Source organism: Trachypithecus francoisi, unplaced genomic scaffold (assembly GCF_009764315.1).
Source record: "Trachypithecus francoisi isolate TF-2019V2 unplaced genomic scaffold, Tfra_2.0 Lachesis_group13, whole genome shotgun sequence".
Lineage (NCBI taxonomy): Eukaryota > Metazoa > Chordata > Mammalia > Primates > Cercopithecidae > Trachypithecus > Trachypithecus francoisi.
This window is the reverse complement of record NW_022681458.1, coordinates 108,460,026-108,482,491: the sequence shown is the minus strand read 5'-3', so window position 1 is coordinate 108,482,491 and position 22,466 is coordinate 108,460,026. Positions and strand designations below refer to the sequence as shown.

Sequence of the window (22,466 nt, the reverse complement as noted above, 5' to 3'; positions counted from 1 at the left end):
CCTGCCATGGTTTCATAACACATTTTCTTAATTTCAATTTATCTGCAAATAGGATCTGTTTTGCTTCTCCAATTTTCTGGAAAGTAGAATTCTCTCTCTGCAACCCAGATTCTATCACCAGAACCTCAGCTGCTTGCTGCTAAATTTACTTGGTGTCAGTCACCTGTCTATCTATACATTTTGCACTTCATGTATGACTAACAGTGATCTGTGTTGGGTTGCCAGGCAACTCTCTCCCAAAGACCGCCACTCCTCAAAATTTCCTAATCTTGTCTACTCCTCAAAATTTCCTAATCTTGTCTACTGAGATCGGGTGGGTAAGCCTTCAACAGGATAAGTAGAATTGGGACTTGAAACAATAGGTAGAATTAAAAAAACAATGAAATTTCAGTTAGATAGAAAGAATAAGGTGAAGAGATACATCATCCAACAAGGTAACTATAGTTAATAACAACATACTACATTCTTTTTTTTTTTTTTTTTTTTTTTTTTTTGAGGCGGTGTCTCGCTCTGTCGCCCGGACTGGAGTGCAGTGGCCGGATCTCAGCTCACTGCAAGCTCCGCCTCCCGGGTTCACGCCATTCTCCTGCCTCAGCCTCCCGAGCAGCTGGGACTACAGGCGCCCGCCACCTCGCCCAGCTAGTTTTTTGTATTTTTAGTAGAGACGGGGTTTCACCGTGTTAGCCAGGATGGTCTCGATCTCCTGACCTCGTGATCCGCCCGTCTCGGCCTCCCAAAGTGCTGGGATTACAGGCTTGAGCCACCGCGCCCGGCCCATACTACATTCTTAAAAATTGCAAAGAGTAGATTTTAAGCTGTTCCCATCATAAAAAAGCACGTGAAGTAACGCATATGTTAATTAACTCAATGTAGCCATTCTACAATGTATACATATTTCAAAACAACATATTATACACCATAAATATATAATTTTTGTCAAATAAATATTTTTAAAGAAAAAAATAAGAAAAATAAGTTTTAAGTTGAGGACAGGCGAAGAAAAGGGAAACTAGCCTGAGTATGGGTAAGAATAATCCTGATATGTTGGGAAGCTAATTTGATTAGAAGTTTGAATATTTTTGTCTTCTAGTTCTCTAATTCTGTATTCTTGTATCTAATCTATTAAATCTACTAGAATTAACTCCAGATGTTATTTTTCAGTTCTAAAATGTCCACTAGAATCTGTTTTTGTTATTGTTATTGTTCTAACATGTTAAAAATTCTGGATTTTTGTTTGTTTTGTTTGTTTGTTTGTTTTTTGAGATAGGGTCTTGCTGTGGCTGGAGGGCAGTGGCGTAAATCGTGGCTCACTGCAGCCTCGATCTGGGCTCAAGCAATCCTCCTAGCTCATCTTCCTGGGTAGTCGGGACTCCAGGCATGTGCCACCATGACCAGCTTTTTTTTTTTTTTTTTTGGTACTTTTTGGCCAGGCTGGTCTTGAACTCCTGAGCTCAAGCAATTCACCTGCCTTAGCCTTCCAAAGTGCTGGGATTACAGGCAAGAGCCACCATGCCTGTCACCAAGGGTAGAGTACAGTGGCACGATCTTGGCTCACTGCAACCACCTCTACCTCCTGGGTTCAAGCGATTCTCATGCCTTAGTCGCCTGAGTACCTGGGGACTACAGGCGAGTGCCATCACACCTGGCTAGTTTTTGTTATTTTTAGTAGAGACAGGGTTTTTTGTTTGTTTGTTTGTTTTTCTGTTTTGTTTTCTTGAGACGGAGTCTTGATCTGTCGCCCAGGCTGGAGTGCAGTGGCACGATCTCGGCTCACTGCAACCTCTGCCTCCTGGGTTCAAGTGATTCTCCTGCTTCAGCCTCCTCCCGAATAGCTGGGATTATAGGTGCATGCCACCACTCCCCGCTAACTTTTGTACTTTTTTTTTTTGAAATTTAAAGAAAAAATTTATTGAAGATCTGAAAAACAATTCCTAAAAGATTGACTTTTCCAGAAAACTAGCTACACAATGCATTGCGTCTATCATGTTAAAAAATGCATTAGACACAAATATAAAAACCATGAAACAAGCCACCATTCTTTAACAATTTGAGCAAAGATAAAATGCCTAAGTAACAACATGGATGACTTGCAAAGGATGGGCTCTTTAAGCACCATTAAAAAAAAAAAAAAAAAAAAAAAAGAGCACAAATGGATGAGTGTGTTCAGTTATATACACTGAATTGAACCTTTGGCACTAGGAATCAGAGCATTTTGTCATATAGCATTAACACGTATTATAAAAGGGAGTAGTGTCAAAGGAATAGAACCACCAGCATTCAAAAGCAGCTTTGTCAACTAGGCAATAAAACACTCTACAGCATATCCTTCTGTTCTCCATCATTGAAAACACTGGCAGCAAATTTGAAATGAAAAAAAAAAAAAGAAAAGAAAAGAAAAGAAAAAAGGAGCTATTACCCCTTTTATTTTCTCTGTTTAAAAATCAAACAGAAAACAAACATCAATTGTTATACACTAACATCTTCAAAGCACATCGTTTGTACAAGAGATAGACTAAGAACAAAAATGTGTTTACGGAGATCCAAACATAACCGAGTGAGAGTGCCTCTCACACAGCTTTCCGATGGTACTCAGGAGGAGCCACTTCGTAATCGCTGGCACTAAACAAAGTTGCAGAATTCTTTGCCAGGTACTTTAGGAAATCGTGAAGATAATTGAGTAATAAAGCAAGGCTCTTCTCATCCAGAGGTGTATAGGCCAACATTGCTCCAATTCGTACAAATAATCTGAGGAGAGGTGGCGCTCCATACACCTGGGACATGAGTGCATCAGGATGATCTGCAAGAATTTCGGCATACTGTGGTCTCTCAAATTTATAGAGTAGCTGGGTGCCCAATATTACACTGAAGTATTCTTTTATCCCTGCCACAACTTCATTAACCGCATACTCCTTATTATCTGTGTTTCCAGGAGATTTCTTGTAATTTGCATAATCCTCAAGAATGGAATCCACATTCTTCTTGGCAGAAAGATAAAAGAGCTGTTTTTGCCTGGTAATTAAGTCCCAGTCATCAACAAGCCACGGTTTTAGTTCTTCAGGAATCTTTACTTTAACTTGAACTCTGTTGATGAATGTTTCCTCATTTTCAACAGTAGGATCTACCCGGGTCCTTTTCTTCCGAGGAGGCTGAGGGGTCTCACTGGTACTGCCACCATCTCCATTTCCAGGTGTTTTCTGTTTGTTCTTTTTTGTTTTCACTTCAACATTTTTCTGTTGCAGACCAGATGTCTTCTTTCCTGGGGCAGCCCCTCTCATCTTCCCCTCTGCATACTGCTCCTGATTGGCTTTTTGAAGTTCCCGCTGTTTCTGCAAATTGGTGTCCACGTATTTGAGTACTCTGCTCTCTGGAACCCACTTATCCCAATTTTTATTCCAACCACTGTAATGTATAAAGTATTTCACTTGTTTGTCCTTTATGGCAACCTTTACACACTTTGCTTCATAAAGAAGAGGCCCATGAAAGCACAGCACTCGCTCACCCTCCTGGAATTTAGGCTTCGGGTCCTGCTTCGGTGCCATTTATAAATGATTCGCCGCCTCCTCCTTCTCCCACCCAACTTTTGTATTTTTAGTAGAGACGGGGTTTCGCCATGTTGGCCAGACTGGTCTGGAACTCCTGACCTCAGGTGATCCACCCGCCTCGGCCTCCCAAAGTGTTGGGATTACAGGCATGAGCCACTGCGCCTGGCCAGGACAGGGTTTTGCCATGTTGACCCGGTTGGTCTCGAACTCTTGACTTCAAGTGATCTGCTTTCCTCGGCCTCCCAAAGTGCTAGGATTGCAGGTGTGTGCCACCATGCCCAACCAAAAAAATAAGTTATTTTAAAGTCTCTCTCTGATAACAACATCTGATCTCGTGTGGGCTCTATTTCCTTTTCCTTTTGGTATCGGTTTTCCAGGATCCCTCCTATTTTCTGATTTAACACCAGATATCATGAGTAAAAAATTCACAGAAGCTCTGGGTAGTATTATCTTCTCCCAAGAGGTGTTAGGTTTTTCTTAGGGCAGGCAAATTGAGTAACAGCAAATACCTCATTCCTTTTAAGACTTGGTTTTAGGCTTTTAAAGGGCAAGTTTATTCTGTGTTGCCCTTATTCCCAGCGCTTGGTATTTATTATAAAAGATGGCCCTTCTGGGGGTCAACAGAAGCCAAGGCAAGATACTTGTAAACAATCTCTCATCTCAATAAGGCTCAACCCCATCTCTGTCTACTTAGTATCACAATACTGCTAAAATCTTGGCTTAGTTTTTATCCTTCCCAACTCTGTATTTCTTCTGGGTTTCTTGGGATCTCATTCTGTGCATGTATAGTTTAGGAAATAGCCAAAGACTTAAGGCTAATGTGTATGCACATTTTCTTCATAATTATCTCAAGTTTCCTCCTCTCTGAGATTTTTATCTTCGTATCTACGTGGCACTGTGCCTAGTTTGGGAAGTAGACAGAATAGTCTCTGACAGAAACAAGTAGAAGCAGCCTGTTTGACTTATGTTGTTTAAGGCTTAAGGAAGATAAATAACTGAATATTCAGTGATGAATTTAGGCAGCTGAAAAGGAAAAAAAACAAATTTTGGGAGCAAAGAATGTATTGTTAGGTTTTCAAAATTCTAAACATTTTCTTCATGTTCCCAGCTATCATATCATCCTCTTTCCTAATAAACTAAAAAAAAAAAGACTGCCATTTAAGAACTATTAGACATAAAACATTAAGTACCAATTAAGAAATAGGAAGACATTTTAAAAAGAAAAATATTTCTCAAGTCAAGCAGTCTTCAGTATAACTCATGGAAGGATTGGTCTTACAAAGATGATGTGTTGAATGTAAGAATAAGCAATAGAAACAAACAGGATAAAATAGTCTCACTCAATTTTTGATGTTTACATGCAAGCCCTCTTACCCTTCTTCTCCAATTGTGTACAAGCAGAAATGAAAGTGTGGGTGCCATTTTCTTTGGCACTGGTGGGAAATACAAACTATGCAAGCCCCGGCCCACATGGTAAGAACCCTCACCTTAACCCCACCCCATAAGCTCAATAACAGACTATGCTTGTCTCTTCTCCTTGTTTTTTTCAAGTCATTTTTATATCTACTTGTGAGCCTGCCCTTCTCATCTCAGAAAGACTTGTTATGTCAGTAATAAACTCTTTCATACTCTCTTCATGTCTGGGTAGCATCATCAGCCTAGACATCCAAACGAAATTTTGAGTGGAAAGGTTCATTGCACCTCTTCAGGGTGACCATGATAAAGGGAAAGCCATCTTTCAATATATGTTAATCAATTGGCATTGTGATTTTTATAAAAGAATTTCCTTTGGCTTTGTTAGCTACAGTAAAAAAACTCAGGATTTGATCAACTTGCCATCACTGAAAATAATAAATTTCTTGGTTGGGTACAGTAGCTCACATCTGTAATCCCAACATTTTGGGAGGCTGAGGCAGGAGGACTGCTTGAGGCCAGGAGTTCAAGACCAGTTTGGGCAACAGAGTGAGATTCTGTCTCTATTAAAAAAATTAATAATTCCCAGGTGTGGTGGCATGTGCCTGCAGTCCAATTAATGGGAAAGCTGAGGTGAGAGGACTGCTTGAGTCCAGGAGGTTGAAGTTGCAGTGTGCCTACCACGTCACTGCACTCCAGCCTGGGTGACAGAATGAGACCCTGAAAAAACGAAAGGGAAAGGGAAGGGAAATTTCTTAATCTACCCATTTCCTAATCTACTTGAAGATCATACCCTATGGTATTAGGACTGACACTGACACTCAGTTTTTGTCCAGCTATCTTTCCTGGTAACAACTCCCAACTTCTTATTCAGCATCTCTTTAAAGATTATGTAGTGAAATGACTAAAAGTGATTCTCAGAAATCAGAAACATATTTATCAATACAAAGTGAAACATTTGGGTACTATCTTTCTTAGGTATTTGTTTTTGGTTGTTCATTTTTGGGCCATGGTGAAGTAGGAAATAGTTTGATGGAACAAACTAGAAAAAGACATCGTTCTAAATTAGAAAACAAAAGTATATTGGCATAATCTCATATTCCCATTAAAGAAAGGAATAATACATAGAATAACTCAGTTCTAAATAAAATTTGTAAAAGGACCACCTTTTAAAATAAACTTTTAAGGCCAGGCACGGTGGCTCATGCCCGTAATCCCAGCACTTTGGGAAGCTGAGGTGGGTGGATCACCTGAGGTCGGGAGTTTGAGACTAACCTGGCCAAAATGATGAAACCTCGTCTCTACAAAAAATACAAAAAAATTAGCCCAGCATAGTGGCACACGCCTGTAGTCCCAGCTACTCAGGAGGCTGAGGCAGAAGAATTGCTTGAACAGGGGAGGCGGAGGATGCAGTGAGCTGAGATCATGCGTTTGTACTCCAGCCTGGGTGACAAGAGCAAAACTTCATCTCAAAAATAAAGAAATGAATATATAGATAAAATAAAATAAACACTGGCCGGGCGCAGTGGCTCATGCCTATATCCCAGCACTTTGGGAGGCCGAGGTGCAGATCACGAGGTCAGGAGATTGAGACCATCCTGGATAACATGGTGAAACCCCGTCTCTACTAAAAAATAGAAAAAATTAGCCGGGTGTGGTGATGGACGCCTGAAGTCCCAGCTACTTGGGAGGTTGAGGCAGGAGAATGGCATGAATCCAGGAGGCGGGGCTTGCAGTGAGCGGAGATCGCGCCACTGCACTCCTGCCTGGGTGACACAGCGAGACTCCGTCTCAAAAATAAAATAAAATAAAATAAAAAATAAACTTTTAAAATATGTACTTAGATTTTTGGTTTTTGTTTTTGTTTTGAGATAGGCTCTCACTGTCACCCAGGTTGGAGTGCAGTGGCCTGATCACAGCTCACTGTAACCTCAAACTCCTGGGCTCAAGTGATTCTCCCACCTCAGCCTCCTGAGTAGCTGAGACTACAGGTGCACACCACCATGCCTGGTTTTTTGTTGTTGTTGTTGTTTCTTTGTTTGTTTGCTTTTATGTAAAGATGGCAGGGGGAGTCTCACTTTGTTGTCCAGGCTTCTCTTGAACTCCTGGCTCAACCAATCCTCCTGCCTTGGCCTCCCAAAGTGCTGAGATTACAGGCGTGAGCCACAGCACTTGGCCAGATTTCAGTATTTTGAAAAGAACTGAAAACAGCATAGCATTCAATTATAAAACCAACAACATACTTGAAGTAATTTAGGCACACGGGAATAACTACACTCAACATGTGGTTCAAAGCCCTGGCTCTAACAACAATAGAATTTGTTAATGTGGAACTCTTCAGTGTTTCATCACCATTAAGGCTGAATCAATGATTAAGAATCAAAGTCTTGACTAAACAATAGTACAAATGTCCAGGTGCTACATAAGAATTACATAGAATACATTAACCTCAAGAACACATTTTGTCAATGTGTTCAAAATTGTAAATCACCGTTAGGAGAATAATTTTAGGTTTCCTAAATGTTTTATTCCATGAAATTATTGAGAGCAATTAAATAACAATGATCCTGATACATAAAATTTCAGTTTCACTTTTTTATACTGTGATTACTTTTATAAAGCAATTTTTATTCCTATGCATTAAAAAATGCCCATTGATTGACAATTTCTCGAAACTAAAAACTTTTCCAGTTTTAATGTTATAAGCGGCTTGTTCCTTTGAGGGCAGAGATGTAGGTTTGTCTTTAAAATAGGTGTCCTGTTTGTTCTAAAAGAGTTGCCTTGGAGGACACCTTTAGGTATGTTTTAAAAATCTTAGTGAGGATTTCAATTAAGAAAGAAAACTCACATAGAGAAATAGCAGACTGAAATACTCTGTTTTGTTATTTATTATTAAGGGGGTATATATTGTAGCAGAACCACTTTCTTGCTCTTGTAGATTGTTAGTGCAGTGCTATTTCCAACAGAAAATTTTAGATGGCACACGTGAAGATTATTCGTTCTTAGAATAGTGTGTGCACGGCCGGGTGCGGTGGCTCACACCTGTAATCCCAGCACTTTGGGAGGCCAAGGCAAGCGGATCACGAGGTCAGAAGATCTAGACCATCCTGGTTAACACAGTGAAACCCCGTCTCTATTAAAAATACAAAAAATTAGCTGGGCATGGTGGTGGGCGCCTGTAGTCCCAGCTACTCGGGAGGCTGAGGCAGGAGAATGGAGTGAACCCTGGAGGTGGAGCTTGCAGTGAGCTGAGACCTGCACTCCAGCCTGGGCGGCATAGCAAGACTCCGTCTCAAAAAAAAAAGAATAGTGGGTGTACATTTCAATCCTGTCTTCTTTTCTCATAAAGGACTAGGAAAAGAGAAGAGACTATATGGGTATGCACATAGCCCTGATCTTCTCCTTACTCAAGACAGAAGAGTCCACGCTTTGGAACTGTGCTGTCACTTTCCTGATGGTTGGCTGGTCCTTGTGTGCAGAAGCAGGCTTTCTCTGGAAGGGAATGCACTGGGATCGGGGGAAGGTAGAAAGGAGATGGGCCTTAGAGAGCAGTAGAATGAGAGAAAAAAACTTATTTATCTAAAGGCAAGGCATTGAGTTGGGAATGGTGGCAGAACTTAAGTAAAGTTGTAGTCCAAAGCATGGCTTAGAGATGCCCATACTGGGACTAGAAAAAGAGAATCAGGGAGAAGGCTCTGGCATGATCTGTGGATATAAGCAAATATATGCCCCTTTTTATTTTTTTTCCTAGACGGGTCTCTCTATGTTACTCAGGCTGGTCTCAAATTCCTGGGCTCAAGCAATTCTCTGGCCTCAGCCTCCAGAGTACCTAGGATTATAGGTGCACACCACTGTGCCCCACCTAAGCAAATGTGTTTTAAGAATAGCCATTTCTAGTAGCAGTTAAATGTTATGCTTTTAATGTGGTATTTTTATCCTCTTCCAGTCCCCAGTAAAGTTTTATTCAAAGTCACAGCTTTACAAATGGAATAAAATGTCATCAGCTGATAAATATGGGTAAAGGGCATATGGATGCTCTTTGTATTATTTATGTTTTTGAAACCCTTATGTAAGTATGAAATAACTTCCAAGTAAAAAGATTAAAAAAAAAAGTTACAGCTCTACAACCTAGTATCAGTTGTGCTTGGTGGAAGGAAAAGAGGGCTGTTCTACACTTCAAAAGTAGTAGACAAAAAGAAGTGATACTAATCTATACCAGACAGTGCCAAGAGAAGCAAAATTTTGAAATTCTTATTCATTTATTTGAGACAGGATCTCACACTGTTGCCCAGGCCGGAATGCAGTGGCATGATCATAGCTCACTGTAATCTCAAACTCCTGGCTCAAGTGATCTTCCTGCTTTGGCCTCCCAAGTAGCTGGGACTACAGGCATACATCACCTCACCCAGCTCATATTTAATCTTAGAGAGTCACAAGACAGTAAAAAATGAGATACTTGGCCGGGCGCGGTGGCTCAAGCCTGTAATCCCAGCACTTTGGGAGGCCGAGGCGGGCGGATCACAAGGTCAGGAGATCGAGACCATCCTGGCTAACACGGTGAAACCCCGTCTCTACTAAAAAATACAAAAAACTAGCTGGGCGAGGTGGCGGGCGCCTGTAGTCCCAGCTACTCGGGAGGCTGAGGCAGGAGAATGGCGTGAACCAGGAGGCGGAGCTTGCAGTGAGCTGAGATCTGGCCAGTGCACTCCAGCTTGGGTGACAGAGCGAGACTCTGTCTCAAAAAAAAAAAAAAAAAAAAAAAAAAAAAATGAGATACTTAACTGTAATGGGAACTGCTCAGATGCATATGTATTATTCATTCAACGGTACCATTCCTCAGGTAAAATCTGAAGTTCAGAAATAAATTTTCCGTAATTTTTGTACCTTTTAAATCTGTTTTGTAAAATTAAAACCAATTTAACAAACTTAATTAAGATTCTAGTCATTTTCTCCACTTGCATAGGAGCCTCAGCAATTAAAATTGAGAGCCCAAGACAGCACAAGAACATAACTGTAAGTGCTTGGGCGGGGGGTTGAAAGAAAAGGAAAGGACAAAAAGAAATGGGGGGAAAAGTCCAATCTCCTAGTTATGCTCTAAGTTCTTACAATCTATTATACCCAGGCATCATTTAGATACTAGTTAAAAATTCAGACTTCAGGGAAACACCTCAAATTCTGATTCAATAGAAATGGACTTTTAAAATAAAAATCCCTTTGGGAGGCTGATATGTGAGGATTGCCTGAGGCCAGGAGTTTTGAGATCAGCCTGGGCAATATAGTGAGACCCCATCTCTACAGAAAAGACAAAAATTAGCTGATGTGCTGGCGTGTGCCTGTAGTCCTAACTACTGGGGAGGCTGAGCTAGGAGGATTGCTTGAGGCCAGGACACTGCACTTCAGCCTGAGTGAAAGAGCAAGACCTCCTCTCTAAAAATAACAAAGAAACAAAGAAACCAAGAAACCAAGGAAGGAGGAAAGGAGGGAAGGACGGAAGAAGGGAGGGAAGGAGGGAAGGAGGGGGGAAGGAAGGAAGGAAGGAGGGAGGGAGGAGGGAAGGAGGGAGGGGGGAGGGAGGGAGGAAGGAAAGAAGGGAGGGAGGGAGGGAGGAAGGAAAGAAGGGAGTGAGGGAGGGAGGAAGGAAGGAAGGAAGGGACGGAGGGAGGGAGGGAAGAAGGGAGGGGGGAGGGAGGGAGGGAGGAAGGAAGGAAGGAAGGGAGGGAGGGAGGAAGGGAGAGAGGGAGGGAGGGAGGAAGGAAGGGAGGAAGAGGCAAGCAAAAATGATTCTTATGTGGATGACTCTCAAGTTGCATTTTGAGAATAACTACTATAATGATTAAACTTTGGGAAAAAAATCTTAGAGAGTTTTGTCTAATTTTTGGTCATTTTCTCATCAGGAGAAAAAAAGATAAAACCACGAAAAACACTTCCATGATTTTATTCTAGAACTTTTAAATCATTTCTGGGGTATTTCTTGACTGACTTTTAATTATAATTCCAAGGCAGTATAAACATAGTGCTTTCTACCCTGCTATATTGCATATAGAATAAATTTATCTAAAACAGAATTTGGGGCTGAGCACAGCGGCTCACGCCTGTAATCCCAGCACTTTGGGAGGCCGAGGTGGGCGGATAACTTGAGGTCACGAGTTTAAGAACAGCCTGGACAACATGGTGAAACCCCATCTTTACTAATAATACAAAAATCAGGCCAGGTGTGATGGCTCATGCCTGTAATCCTAGCTACTCGGGAGGCTGAGGCAGGAGAAATCACTTGAGCCTGGGAGGCGAAGGTTGCAGTGAGCTGAGACTGCACCACTGCACTCCAGCCTAGGCTGTGACAGAGCAAGACCCTGTCTCAAAAAAATAAATAAGGTCAGGCACGGTGGCTCACGCCTGTAATCCCATCACTTTGGGAGGCCAAGGTGGGCGGATCACAAGGTCAGGAGTTCGAGGCTAGCCTGGCCAATATGGTGAAATCCTGTCTCTACTAAAAACATAAAAATTAGCCGGGCGTGGTGGCAAACACCTGTAGTCCCAGCTACTGGGGAGGCTGAGGCAGAAGAATAGCTTGAATCTGGGAGGTGGAGGTTGCAGTGAGCCGAGATTGTGCCACTGCACTCCAGCCTGGGCGACAGAGACTCTGTCTCAAAAATAACATAACATAACATAACATAACATAACATAACATAACATAAAAATAAATAATAAATAAATGAAAAATAAAAATACAAATACGAAAGTTACCCAGGTGTGGTGGCAGGCACCTATAATTCCAGCTATTCAGGAGGCTGAGGCAGGGGAATTGCTTTAACCCAGGGGGAAGCAGTTACAGTAAGCCAGGATTGCGCCACTACACTCCAGCCTAGGTGACAGACCACGACTCTGTCTCAAAAGACAAAACAAAAACAAAATTTGGCTTCTCACTTCAAAATCTACTTGAATTAGCTAGCAATTTTATAGAAAAAGACTAATTTCAGAAGTTTAATAAAGGCACTGAAAGGGTATCTAATTTGCAACTTGCTTTGATTATATATCTCAGATGAGCAATTAAAGTGCTATATATAAGCCTCAATGATCAACCTTAACTGTTTAACAAATTGGAAGAACAATAACTTACATCACTAAAATTTCTATATGTAATGAATACAGTGAAACAAAACATAACATATTCTTCAAAAAAGAGTGTATGAAAAATACTACATTTTCTATGTTGTTTACTAACATTGAATTTGTTCATCACAAATGTAAACAAAATGGTGTTTCAAAGTATATGAAAATAAGGATTAGGCCGGGCGCGGTGGCTCAAGCCTGTAATCCCAGCACTTTGGGAGGCCGAGACGGGCGGATCACAAGGTCAGGAGATCGAGACCATCCTGGCTAACATGGTGAAACCCCGTCTCTACTAAAAAAATACAAAAAACTAGCCGGGCGAGGTGGCGGGCGCCTGTAGTCCCAGCTACTCGGGAGGCTGAGGCAGGAGAATGGCGTAAACCCGAGAGGCGGAGCTTGCAGTGAGCTGAGATCCGGCCACTGCACTACAGCCTGGGCGACAGAGCGAGACTCCGTCTCAAAAACAAAAAAAATAAGGATTAGGAAACAAAGAGCAGATAAGAAGCATTTGCACTTGGCAAACTTGATTACTGCCATTAAGGACCACAGATAAGTTCAGCTGGAGATTTTATAAAAGATAAGATGAATAAATCCCTTGGTTAGTATCATAAATAATTACAGCGTGATGCTTTAAATTCTTTTTAATGTGCCAGCACTATAATTAACTTGAAGACAACATCATAATCAGAAAATAAAGAACCTTGTATTGAAATTCAGATTAGTATATTAAAATACTATGTTCTACAGTTGCACAATGACACATAAAATTATGGTGGGAGTAAAGTAAATAAACAAGGCCATTACTTATTTGTAACAAAGGGAAAACTATTTCTGCTTTCAAAATAAGGAATTAAAAGCACATCCATCAACAACTTGAGACAAAATGTTTGCAGGTTATTAGGATACTTTTGCTTGAACAAGTACTTGGATTAATCTGTCAATTCATGTGTTCACACATAGCAATTTCTTTAGAATAAACCATTAGAAAGAATTCCATATCTCAACTAGGTAATTTTTGGAAATGTTAATTAAACAATGATGGAGATTCTCTACTCAGATTCAGAACGTACACCCTTTTAAGATGGGTCTCGTATATATTAAAATGAAGGAGAAAGAAAGGAAGTCTTTGTGAAAGTTTTTTTTTTTTTTTTGAGACGGAGTCTCGCTCTGTCGCCCAGGCTGCAGTGTAGTGGCCAGATCTCAGCTCACCGCGAGCTCCGCCTCCCGGGTTTACACCATTCTCCTGCCTCAGCCTCCCGAGTAAGCTGGGACTACAGGCGCCTGCCACCTCACCCGGCTAGTTTTTGTGTGCGTGTGTGTGTTTTTTAGTAGAGACGGGGTTTCACCATGTTAGCCAGGATGGTCTCGATCTCCTGACCTCGTGATCCGCCTGTCTCGGCCTCCCAAAGTGCTGGGATTACAGGCTTGAGCCACCGCGCCCGGCCGAAAGTTTTTTTTTTTTAGAAAAGTAAAAATTAACTTACCTAATGGTTACTAAATCGTCACATAAAATGTAAAATAAGCAAGAGGAAAACAAAATGCTGGTTAATCACATCCTCTGCCACTTGCCAAAATGCCACAATTGACTAACAATTGAGCCCTAATTTGAGTTGAGTAGATAGTTTTCAAAAGTTAAAACACAAAGGAAGGCCACTGAATTCTGAGATTAGGCTGGGTATTATGTGCAGAAATGAAAACAAGAATGTGAATCAAATGAGACAGCAAAATCAATTTGTTATTCTAAGAAAAAGACATGGAATGTTATCAAAAGTAAAATTTGCTGTTTAAATTGAGTTAGGCAATAAAAGAAAAAAACTAGGATAGGCAATAAAAGAAAAAAACTAGGACTACTAAAGAGAAATAATCAATTCTTTTAAAGTATTTATTATTTAAAAATTAATTTTTAGGCTGGGCACGGTGGCTCATGCCTATAATCCCAGCACTCTGGGAGGCCAAGGTGGGCGGATCACGAGGTCAGGAGATCGGGGCCATCCTGGCTAACACGGTAAAACCCCGTCTCTACTAAAAATAGACAAAAAATTAGCTGGGTGTGGTGGCGGGCGCCTGTAGTCCCAGCTACTCGGGAGGCTGAGGCAGGAGAATGGCGTTAACCCAGCAGACGGAGCTTGCAGTGAGTAGAGATTATGCCACTGCACTCCAGCCTGGGTGACAAAATGAGACTCCATCTCAAAAAAAAAAAATTAATTTTTATATATTTAAAGAACATTTGAACAGATGATTTTTACTCTAAAAACCACCCCAGCGCTGCTTCACAAAAATGGCCATGCAAATGTGCGCTAATTACCTTGGTATTTCCAAGTTGGTGCTCAGAACTCATACTTTAGGATGGGAGGCTCACAGTGGTGGCCCATAGTATGATTTCTTGGACCTGTATGGTGAGAACCTCAGTTTACAGTGTTTAAAAATCAGATCTGTGTAAAAATGTGACTCCTGGCTTCTCTCAACAACTCAGGACTGGTGGCAGCCACGTCCCTGAGTAGACAGTGGATTGGAGGCGGGCACTGCACCTTAGCTGAGGTCCTCTCATCCCAGTGTGCCCATGTCCCCACGAGGACTTCACTCCCTGGAGGCCCTGTCTGTATCTGCTTTTGGGACGCCTGCCTTAAGGACTGATGTCAAGTCTTCATAAACAATCACTGTGTGTGTGCTTGTGTTTGAGAGTGCGCACATGAACAAGAGAGAGAAAACCAAAAAATCACAAATCTGGAAAAGTTAATGAAGATCTAGAACCTAAAAAAAAAAGAAAAAAAACAACTATCCCATTGTCAAGGTACAGTTTCCTGGGTCTAAACCACATGGTTTTCTTCTCTAGGGTAGCATCTGCATAAATTGTTTCTGCATTAAATACAGTGATAGATAACTTTTTCTATAATGCAATGTCACCATGACCTCCAGGGTAGTATTATGACAAGGTGAAAAATATTTAGTTTCTGATATTTTTATTGGATACAGATGTCCCTTGTTTTTCTAATACAACTAAATATATTATTGAATAACTTCTCTGTTATTCAATAGCATGAATTAACTGAGAAGTTATTCAATAATATGTTTAATTATTAGTTATAATAACCAATAATAACAGGTTATTATTGAATAACTTCTCTATTCTTTTGTTTTCTAGTAGAATTAATAATAGCTCCAAATTTCTTAAATTAATCTATATGTAGAATATACTCAAAAGAGCACAGTCTGTCAATTATTACTTAAGGAATTCACTTTCAATCTATAAAAAGAAATGAGATATGTCAAACTGATAATGTCATCATCTGCTAGTCACATCCCTCATTTATTAAATATTATTCATGTCAAAATTTTAAAATGACTTTAATTTTGTAGAACCAGTTGATTAGAGAAAATGCAATACATAATGAACTTCAGAAAAGTTAATGAGAAGGTTATCTAAAAATATCTTCCTAAGAAAAAAATTTCAAATTGGGTTAAGAATCAAAATAAATGTTATTTGCTATGTACTAATAACTACAACAATAAACAATAAATGATGAAAGTTAGTTTTTATGGAAAAATTGAATATGTTAAGCCCAAATCTGGGCTTGATTTTATTTCACTGAAATATTAGTGGCATTAAAAGCAGTGAAAATAGTTAATTAAATTCATGGTTAACATCATGTCATAAACTAATAAGTTAAAATAAAATAACAAAATACTATGAAAATGTTGAAATAAAGTAGTAAATGGTAGGAATCAATATTGAAATAAAAAAGTAAGATAGCTGGGTGACTGTAGTTAATAATAATTTAATTGTTCATTTGAAAATAACTAAGAGTATATTCGGATTGTTGCAACACAAAGGATAAATGCTCGAGGAGGCCGGGCGAGGTGGCTCAAGCCTGTAATCCCAGCACTTTGGGAGGCCGAGACGGGTGGATCACGAGGTCAGGAGATCGAGACCATCCTGGTCTACACGGTGAAACCCCGTCTCTACTAAAAAATACAAAAAAACTAGCCGGGCGAGATGGCGGGCGCCTGTAGTCCCAGCTACTCGGGAGGCTGAGGCAGGAGAATGGCGGGAACCCGGGAGGCGGAGCTTGCAGTGAGCCGAGATCGCACCACTGCACTCCAGCCTGGGCTACAGAGCTCCGTCTCAAAAAAAAAAAAAAAAAAAAATGCTCGAGGAGATGGATATCCCATTTACCTTAATGTGATTATTACACACTGTATGCCTGTATGAAAATATCTTATATACCATACCCCATAAATATATACCTCTATGTACCCACAAAAATTAAAAATTAAAAAGATGGCTAACTCAATCCATGAATTAATGATATATTACAAAATAATCTAAAATGTAAATTTCAAATAAAAATGTATTGAAAAATAGCAGAAAATTTCAGCAGACAGCATTTATTCATTTGTGAATATTATTTGTACTATTTACTTTTATAGTATTATTTATCAGTAATAGCCTCAGTATCAACATTAACAAAAATAGATAAAGAGTCATTTCATTTAGCCTGGAAACTCACTTAGAACAGAGAAGAAAAAGGCTTTGGAGGAGTGAAAATAAAAAATAAGATGCAGACACATAACTTAAAACACTCTATTAGATTAAGTAAAGGGCCTAACTTGTCTCAGTAGTTGGTAACTTTGAGTAACAAAAAGGTTAAATTATGTTCACAGTCCAATGTTTAAAAAATCAGAAATATATAGGAAGTATTTGAAAAAAACTGTTTCTTTCAAAACTGTTATGGCCAAAAGAACAGAATGCCTGGCTATCCTAAAAACTCTGACTCTCTAGAAATATCTCATTTCCTATAGGCTTAAATATATAAAATTTCAGAACAGTAAACATTGCCATCATTACAAATATATTCTATTAATAGTTTGACTTTCTAAATTAATGTTTAAAAAACTGAAAGCACTATGAGAATATTAGAACCTGCAAAAAATGTCAAAGATTAAATCATTCTACTGGAAACTTTTCAATCGCTGATAAGTAAAATTAGATAAAGGTTAAGAGAAACAGACACACTTTGCCTCACTATAATATATAAGAAGAATACACAAAGAAGCTAACAATCAAGAAAAGTCAATCTTAGACTTTTATTTAAAGCAATGCAAGTTTTTTTCAAATAAAATATTACAAAGAAACTCAACATTTGTAAAGCAGAAAAAGTGAGACCACTATAGCTGAAGTAAGGTGGGGACCTCATAGCCCCATACCCTGTCTCAACCTCAGTTCTGTGAAAGACAGTTCTGTGAAACAGGGCTTGCAAATCGTTGAGGGTTGCTCAGTCAATAAACTACTCAATTTTCGTTTTTCTTTTCTTTTTTTTTTTTTTTTGAGTCTCGCTCTGTCGCCCAGGCTGGAGTGCAGTGGCGCGATCTCGACTCACTGCAAGGTCCACCTCCCAGGTTCACGACATTCTCCTGCCTCAGTCTCCCAGGTAGCTGGGACTACAGGCGTCCGCCACCACGTCTGGCTAATTTTTTGCATTTTTAGTAGAGACGGGGTTTCACTGTGTTAGCCAGAATGGTCTTGATCTCCTGACCTCGTGATCCACCCACCTTGGCCTCCCAAAGTGCTGGGATTACAGGAGTAAGCCACCACACCCAATTTTCATTTTTTCAATGCTGGTTTTCTACGTACTTCTTTTATAAGACCCACTTCCAATCTACCTCCTCCACAAACCCTTCCAACTTAATCAATATGAAATTAATGGTTCCTCCCACAATAGTATCATAGAATTTATCATTGTAAACTTCATTTCCAATATTTCCAGTACCCTACATTTTACAGATACCACACAGAGATATACACCCCTCACTCATCCTTACTTGATTAGAGGGAGGGCATGTTTCTTTTTTTTTTTTTTAAATATACTTGAAGGTCTTTATATACATACAGATAAATAGCTATAATTTTGTGTGTTTTGAGGGACGTGGCTTAAACAAAAACAAACTCATTTTATACCTATAACAATAGGTACAATCTTTTTTTAAATTTTTTTATTTCCATAGTTTATTGGAGAACAGGTATTGTTTGGTTACAAGAGTAAGTTCTTTAGTGGTGATTTGTGAGATTTTGGTGCACCCATCGCCCAAGTAGTATATACTGCACTCAATTTTACTCTTTTATCCCTCATCTGCTTCCCACCCTTTCCCCATGTCCCCAAAGTTCATTGTGTCATTCTTATGCCCTTTGCATCCTCATAGCTTAGCTCTCACTTATGAGTGAGAACGTATGATGTTTGGTTTTCCATTCTTGAGTTACTTCACTTAGAATAATAGTCTCCAATATCACCAGGTTGCTGCAAATGAAGGCATGTTTCTTAATCCATATTTCTAAGAACTTATCAAATAGAAGACTCAAAAATATTTATTTGTTGAATACAGGAGTAAAATGGATACAGGAAAAAATGGCTTTAAAACGTTTTAGTACAAAGAGTTAAGACATGTATTGATAACCATCCCTAGCTACTCTATATGAAAAGTTGGGAGCCTTTATGTACATTCACAGTTGTCCAGTTCCCAATACAGATGTGGGAAGAGGCCAATTGATGTGATTTGGCTCCATGTCCCCACCCAAATCTCACCTTGAATTGTAATAATCAGAATGTGTCAAGGGTGGGACCAGGTGGAGTTAACTGGATCATGGTGGGGGTTTCCCTCATACTGTTTGCATGATAATGAGTGAGTCTCATGAGATCTGATGGTTTTATAAGCATCTGGCACTTCCCCTGTTGGCACTCATTATCTCTCTCCTGCCACCCTGTGAAGAGGTGCCTTCTGCCATAACTTTAAGCTTCTTGAGGCCTCTCTCAGCCATGTGGAACTGTGAGTCAATTAAACTTCTTTTCTTTATAAATTACCGAGTCTCAGGTATTTCTTTATAGCAGCATGAGAACGAACTAACACACCAATAAAGCTGTGGCTTCTTTGGAATTTTAAGTTTTGTCAAAATTTAAGCTCATTACTCAAAAAGAAAAAGGAGGATACAGGGTGATATTTAATTTTAACCATTCTTTCCATTTTTAAACAATTGCTAGTCATAAAGAACATTTCATTTAATAAAAACGGTATGGTAGGAATATTTGCAACATCCTCTTTATGACGCACTTGGAGGTGTTAATGTATTAATGTAATAACAATACTTAGGGTGAGATGATGCTATTAGTGCTTTGTGCTTTTCGAATGCTCATGTGAACTTAAACATTAAATTCCAGGAGGACGCTTTGTGTCTGTATGTATCTGGGTACGGTTTACCTCACCATCATTGCCACCTCTGCTTTTCATTTTGAATTTTGTCTAAGACTATTGAGAGAACACCACAATAAACCAGTTGTGCAAAACAGCAGGAGCTCTAAACAAAATTACATCAGCTTCCAAAGAAATCAGGATAGACTTCTTTAAAATTGAAGATGCAATCAATTGCATTTGCACTTTGCTAGTGTTCAAGATAAATTTTTATACAGAGAAATGACTCAAACTTATTTAGAAAACCAACAATACTGTACGCTAGACATTTTAATAAAGTTTTTGAAAAGATTCCTGTCAAGGGCTGAATGTTTTTTCCCCAAAAGAATTCATGTTAAAATCTCTAACCCCCAATGCATGTGGAGGTGGAGGCTTTTGGAGGTTAAGTCATAAGGGTGGGGCCCTCATGAATGGGATCAGTGTCCGTTTAAGAGACTTCAGCCCAGGAGCAGTGGCTCACGCCTGTAATTCTAACACTTTGGGAGGCCAAGGCAGGCAGAACACTTAAGGCCAGGAGTTCAAGACCAGCCACGGTGAAATCCCATCTCTACTAAAAATACAAAAATTAGCCAGGTGTGGTGGCAGGTGCCTGTAATCCTAACCACTTGGGAGGCTAAGGCACGAGAATCACCTGAACCTGGGAAGCAAAGATTGCAGTGAGCCGAGATGGTGCCACTGTGCCAGCCTGGGTGACAGAGTGAGACTCTGTCTCAAAAAAAAAGAAAAAGAAAAAAAGAGACAGAGAGAAACTTAAGACTTCAGAGAGCAATCTCACCTGTTCTGCCATGTGACACAAGAAGATGGCTGTCTATAAACCATCAGATACTGAATCCGTTGGTGCCTTGATCTTAGACTTCCCAGGCCCCAGAACTGTGAGAAATAAATGTTTGTTGTTTAAGCCATCTGTCTATTGTATTTTTGTTACAGGAGTCAGATGGGATCAAAACAATCCCCAAACCCACTTAAAGGAATATCTGCTACTTTACCTCCATGCTTAAAATAACTGGGGGGTGGGTGGTAGTAGGTATGGACCTGATTTAAAGCACTGGTTAAAAGGTCAGGTGCTGGCCACGTGCAGTGGCTCACGCCTGTAATCCCAGCACTTTGGGAGGCCGAGGTGGGTGGATCACGAGGTCAGGTGATGGAGACCATTCTGGCTAACGTGGTGAAACCTCTCTACTAAAAATACAAAAATATTTGCTGGGAGTGGTGGCAGGTGCCTGTAGTCCCAGGTACTTGGGAGGCTGAGGCAGGAGAATGGTGTGAACCTGGGAGGTGGAGCTTGCAGTGAGCCGAGATCACGCCACTGCACTCCAGCCTGGGCGACAGAGTGAGACTCTGTCTCAAAAAAAAAAAAAAAAAAAAAGGCCAGGTGCAGTGGATCACATGGGTAATCCTAGCACTTTGGAAGGCCGAGGCAGGAGGATTGCTTAAGGCTAGGAGTTTGAGACCAGCCTGGGCAACACAGTGAGACCCTGTCCCTAAACAAAAATTTAAAAATTAGCCAGATGTGGTGACACACACCTGTAGTCCTAGCTACTTGGGAGGCTAAGGCAGGAGGATTGCTTGAGCCCAGGAGTTCAAGGCTGCAGTGAGCTATGATCATGCCACTGTACTCCAGCCTAGGCGATAAAAGCAAGATTCCATCTCAAAAAAAAAAAAAAAAAAAAAAAAAGCACTTGTTACTGATAGACAAGATCTCTGTTTGTCTAGGTGATGAGATCTTTTCTTTTTTCTGACTAGTTCAAGTGATCTTAAGTCAACAAAAAGAATAAATTAATAAAAATTCATTAATTTGTTCAGGAGGCATTAACTAGAAATACATTCCCAGGCACTGTGGTAAGTACACATGGCTCCTAGGAATCCCAATCTGTGAAGAAAACCAGACAAGTGTGGTAGGATATGATTCAAACTACAGCAGAAGTGAGAGCAGACAGGAACCAAAAGGTAACCAGAGATGGCAATATAGAGGTAGTGATATATGAAGAATGTTTTGAAGGATTACTTTTTAGATAGACTTGAGAAAAATATGGGATACAGAAGGAAAGGAGTTAATCAGAGAAAGAATTACATAGAAATAGTAAAGCATAAAAAGTCATGATGCGCTGGGTGCAGTGGCTCACACCTGTAATTGCAGCACATTGGGAGGCCAAGGCAGGCGGATCACTTGAGGCCGGGAGTTCGAGACTAGCCTGGCCAACATGGCAAAACCCCGTCTCTACTAAAAACACAAAAATTAGCTGGGTGTAGCGGTGCATGCCTGTAATCCCAGCTACTCGGGAGGCTGAGGCATGAGAATCACTTCAACATAGGAGATGGAGGTTGCAGTGAACCGAGACTGCTCCACCGCACTCCAGCCTGGGTAAGACTGTCAAAAAAAAGGAGAGGAGAGGAGAGGAGAAGGGAAGGGAGGGGAGAGGAGAGGGGAGGGGAGAGGAGAGGGGTAGGGAGGGGAGGGGGAGGGGTGGGAAGGGGAGAGGGGAGGGGTGGGAAGGGGAGGGGGAGGGGTGGGAAGGGGAGGGGGAGGGGTGGGAAGGGGAGAGGGGAGGGGTGGGGAGGGGAGGGAAGGGGAGGGGTGGGAAGGGGAGGGAAGGGGAGGGGTGGGAAGGGGAGGGGGAGGGGTGGGAAGGGGAGGGGGAGGGGTGGGAAGGGGAGGGGCGAGGGGAGGGGTGGGGAGGGGAGAGAAGAGAGAGGAGAGAGGAGAGAGGCGAGAGGAGAGAGAAGGTCACGGTGTTTGAAAACAGAAGAAAAAGAGAAAGAAAACTAACATTTGTTGTTGTATGAGACATATTCCTCCTATGCTTTACATAAGCAATCCAATGGCAAAAGTATTATTATTGCCTACTTTAAACAAGAGATAGTTGAAGCTGAGAGATCAATTAACTGTCCAGTGTGATGTAAATAGTAATTGGTAAAGATTACAATAAATAGATGGAACTGTCTCTAGAATTTCTGCCAGAGAATAGCAGAAGAAAATGGAAGAAACAGGTAGGGGCTAGCCTGTGTAGTGCTTTACTCTATAGGCCTGTAATCTCAGCACTTTGAAAGGCCAAGGTGGGCCGATCACCTGAGGTCAGGATCTTGAGACCAGACTAGCCAACATGCGAAATCCCGTCTTGACTAAAAATACAAAAATTAGCTGGGAGTGGTGGCCAGTTTCTG

General features: G+C 40.6%; 2 protein-coding genes across 2 annotated transcripts in view; both read right to left on the bottom strand.

Annotated features, from left to right (window-relative positions):
• The window catches only part of ZRANB3 (zinc finger RANBP2-type containing 3), a 324,081-nt gene that overhangs the window by 143,998 nt on the left and 157,617 nt on the right, over window positions 1-22,466 (bottom strand). The gene's annotated exons all lie outside the window — the stretch shown is intronic.
• Window positions 1,878-3,584, bottom strand: LOC117095080 (mortality factor 4-like protein 1). Its single transcript, XM_033231678.1, has one exon. It carries the CDS (start codon window positions 3,537-3,539, stop codon window positions 2,568-2,570), a length of 972 nt encoding a protein of 323 aa, XP_033087569.1. The 5' UTR covers window positions 3,540-3,584; the 3' UTR covers window positions 1,878-2,567.

Coding starts and splice junctions, on each gene's coding strand:
- LOC117095080 (XM_033231678.1), bottom strand. CDS start 3,539: ATGGCACCGAAGCAGGACCCGAAGCCTAAATTCCAGGAGGGTGAGCGA.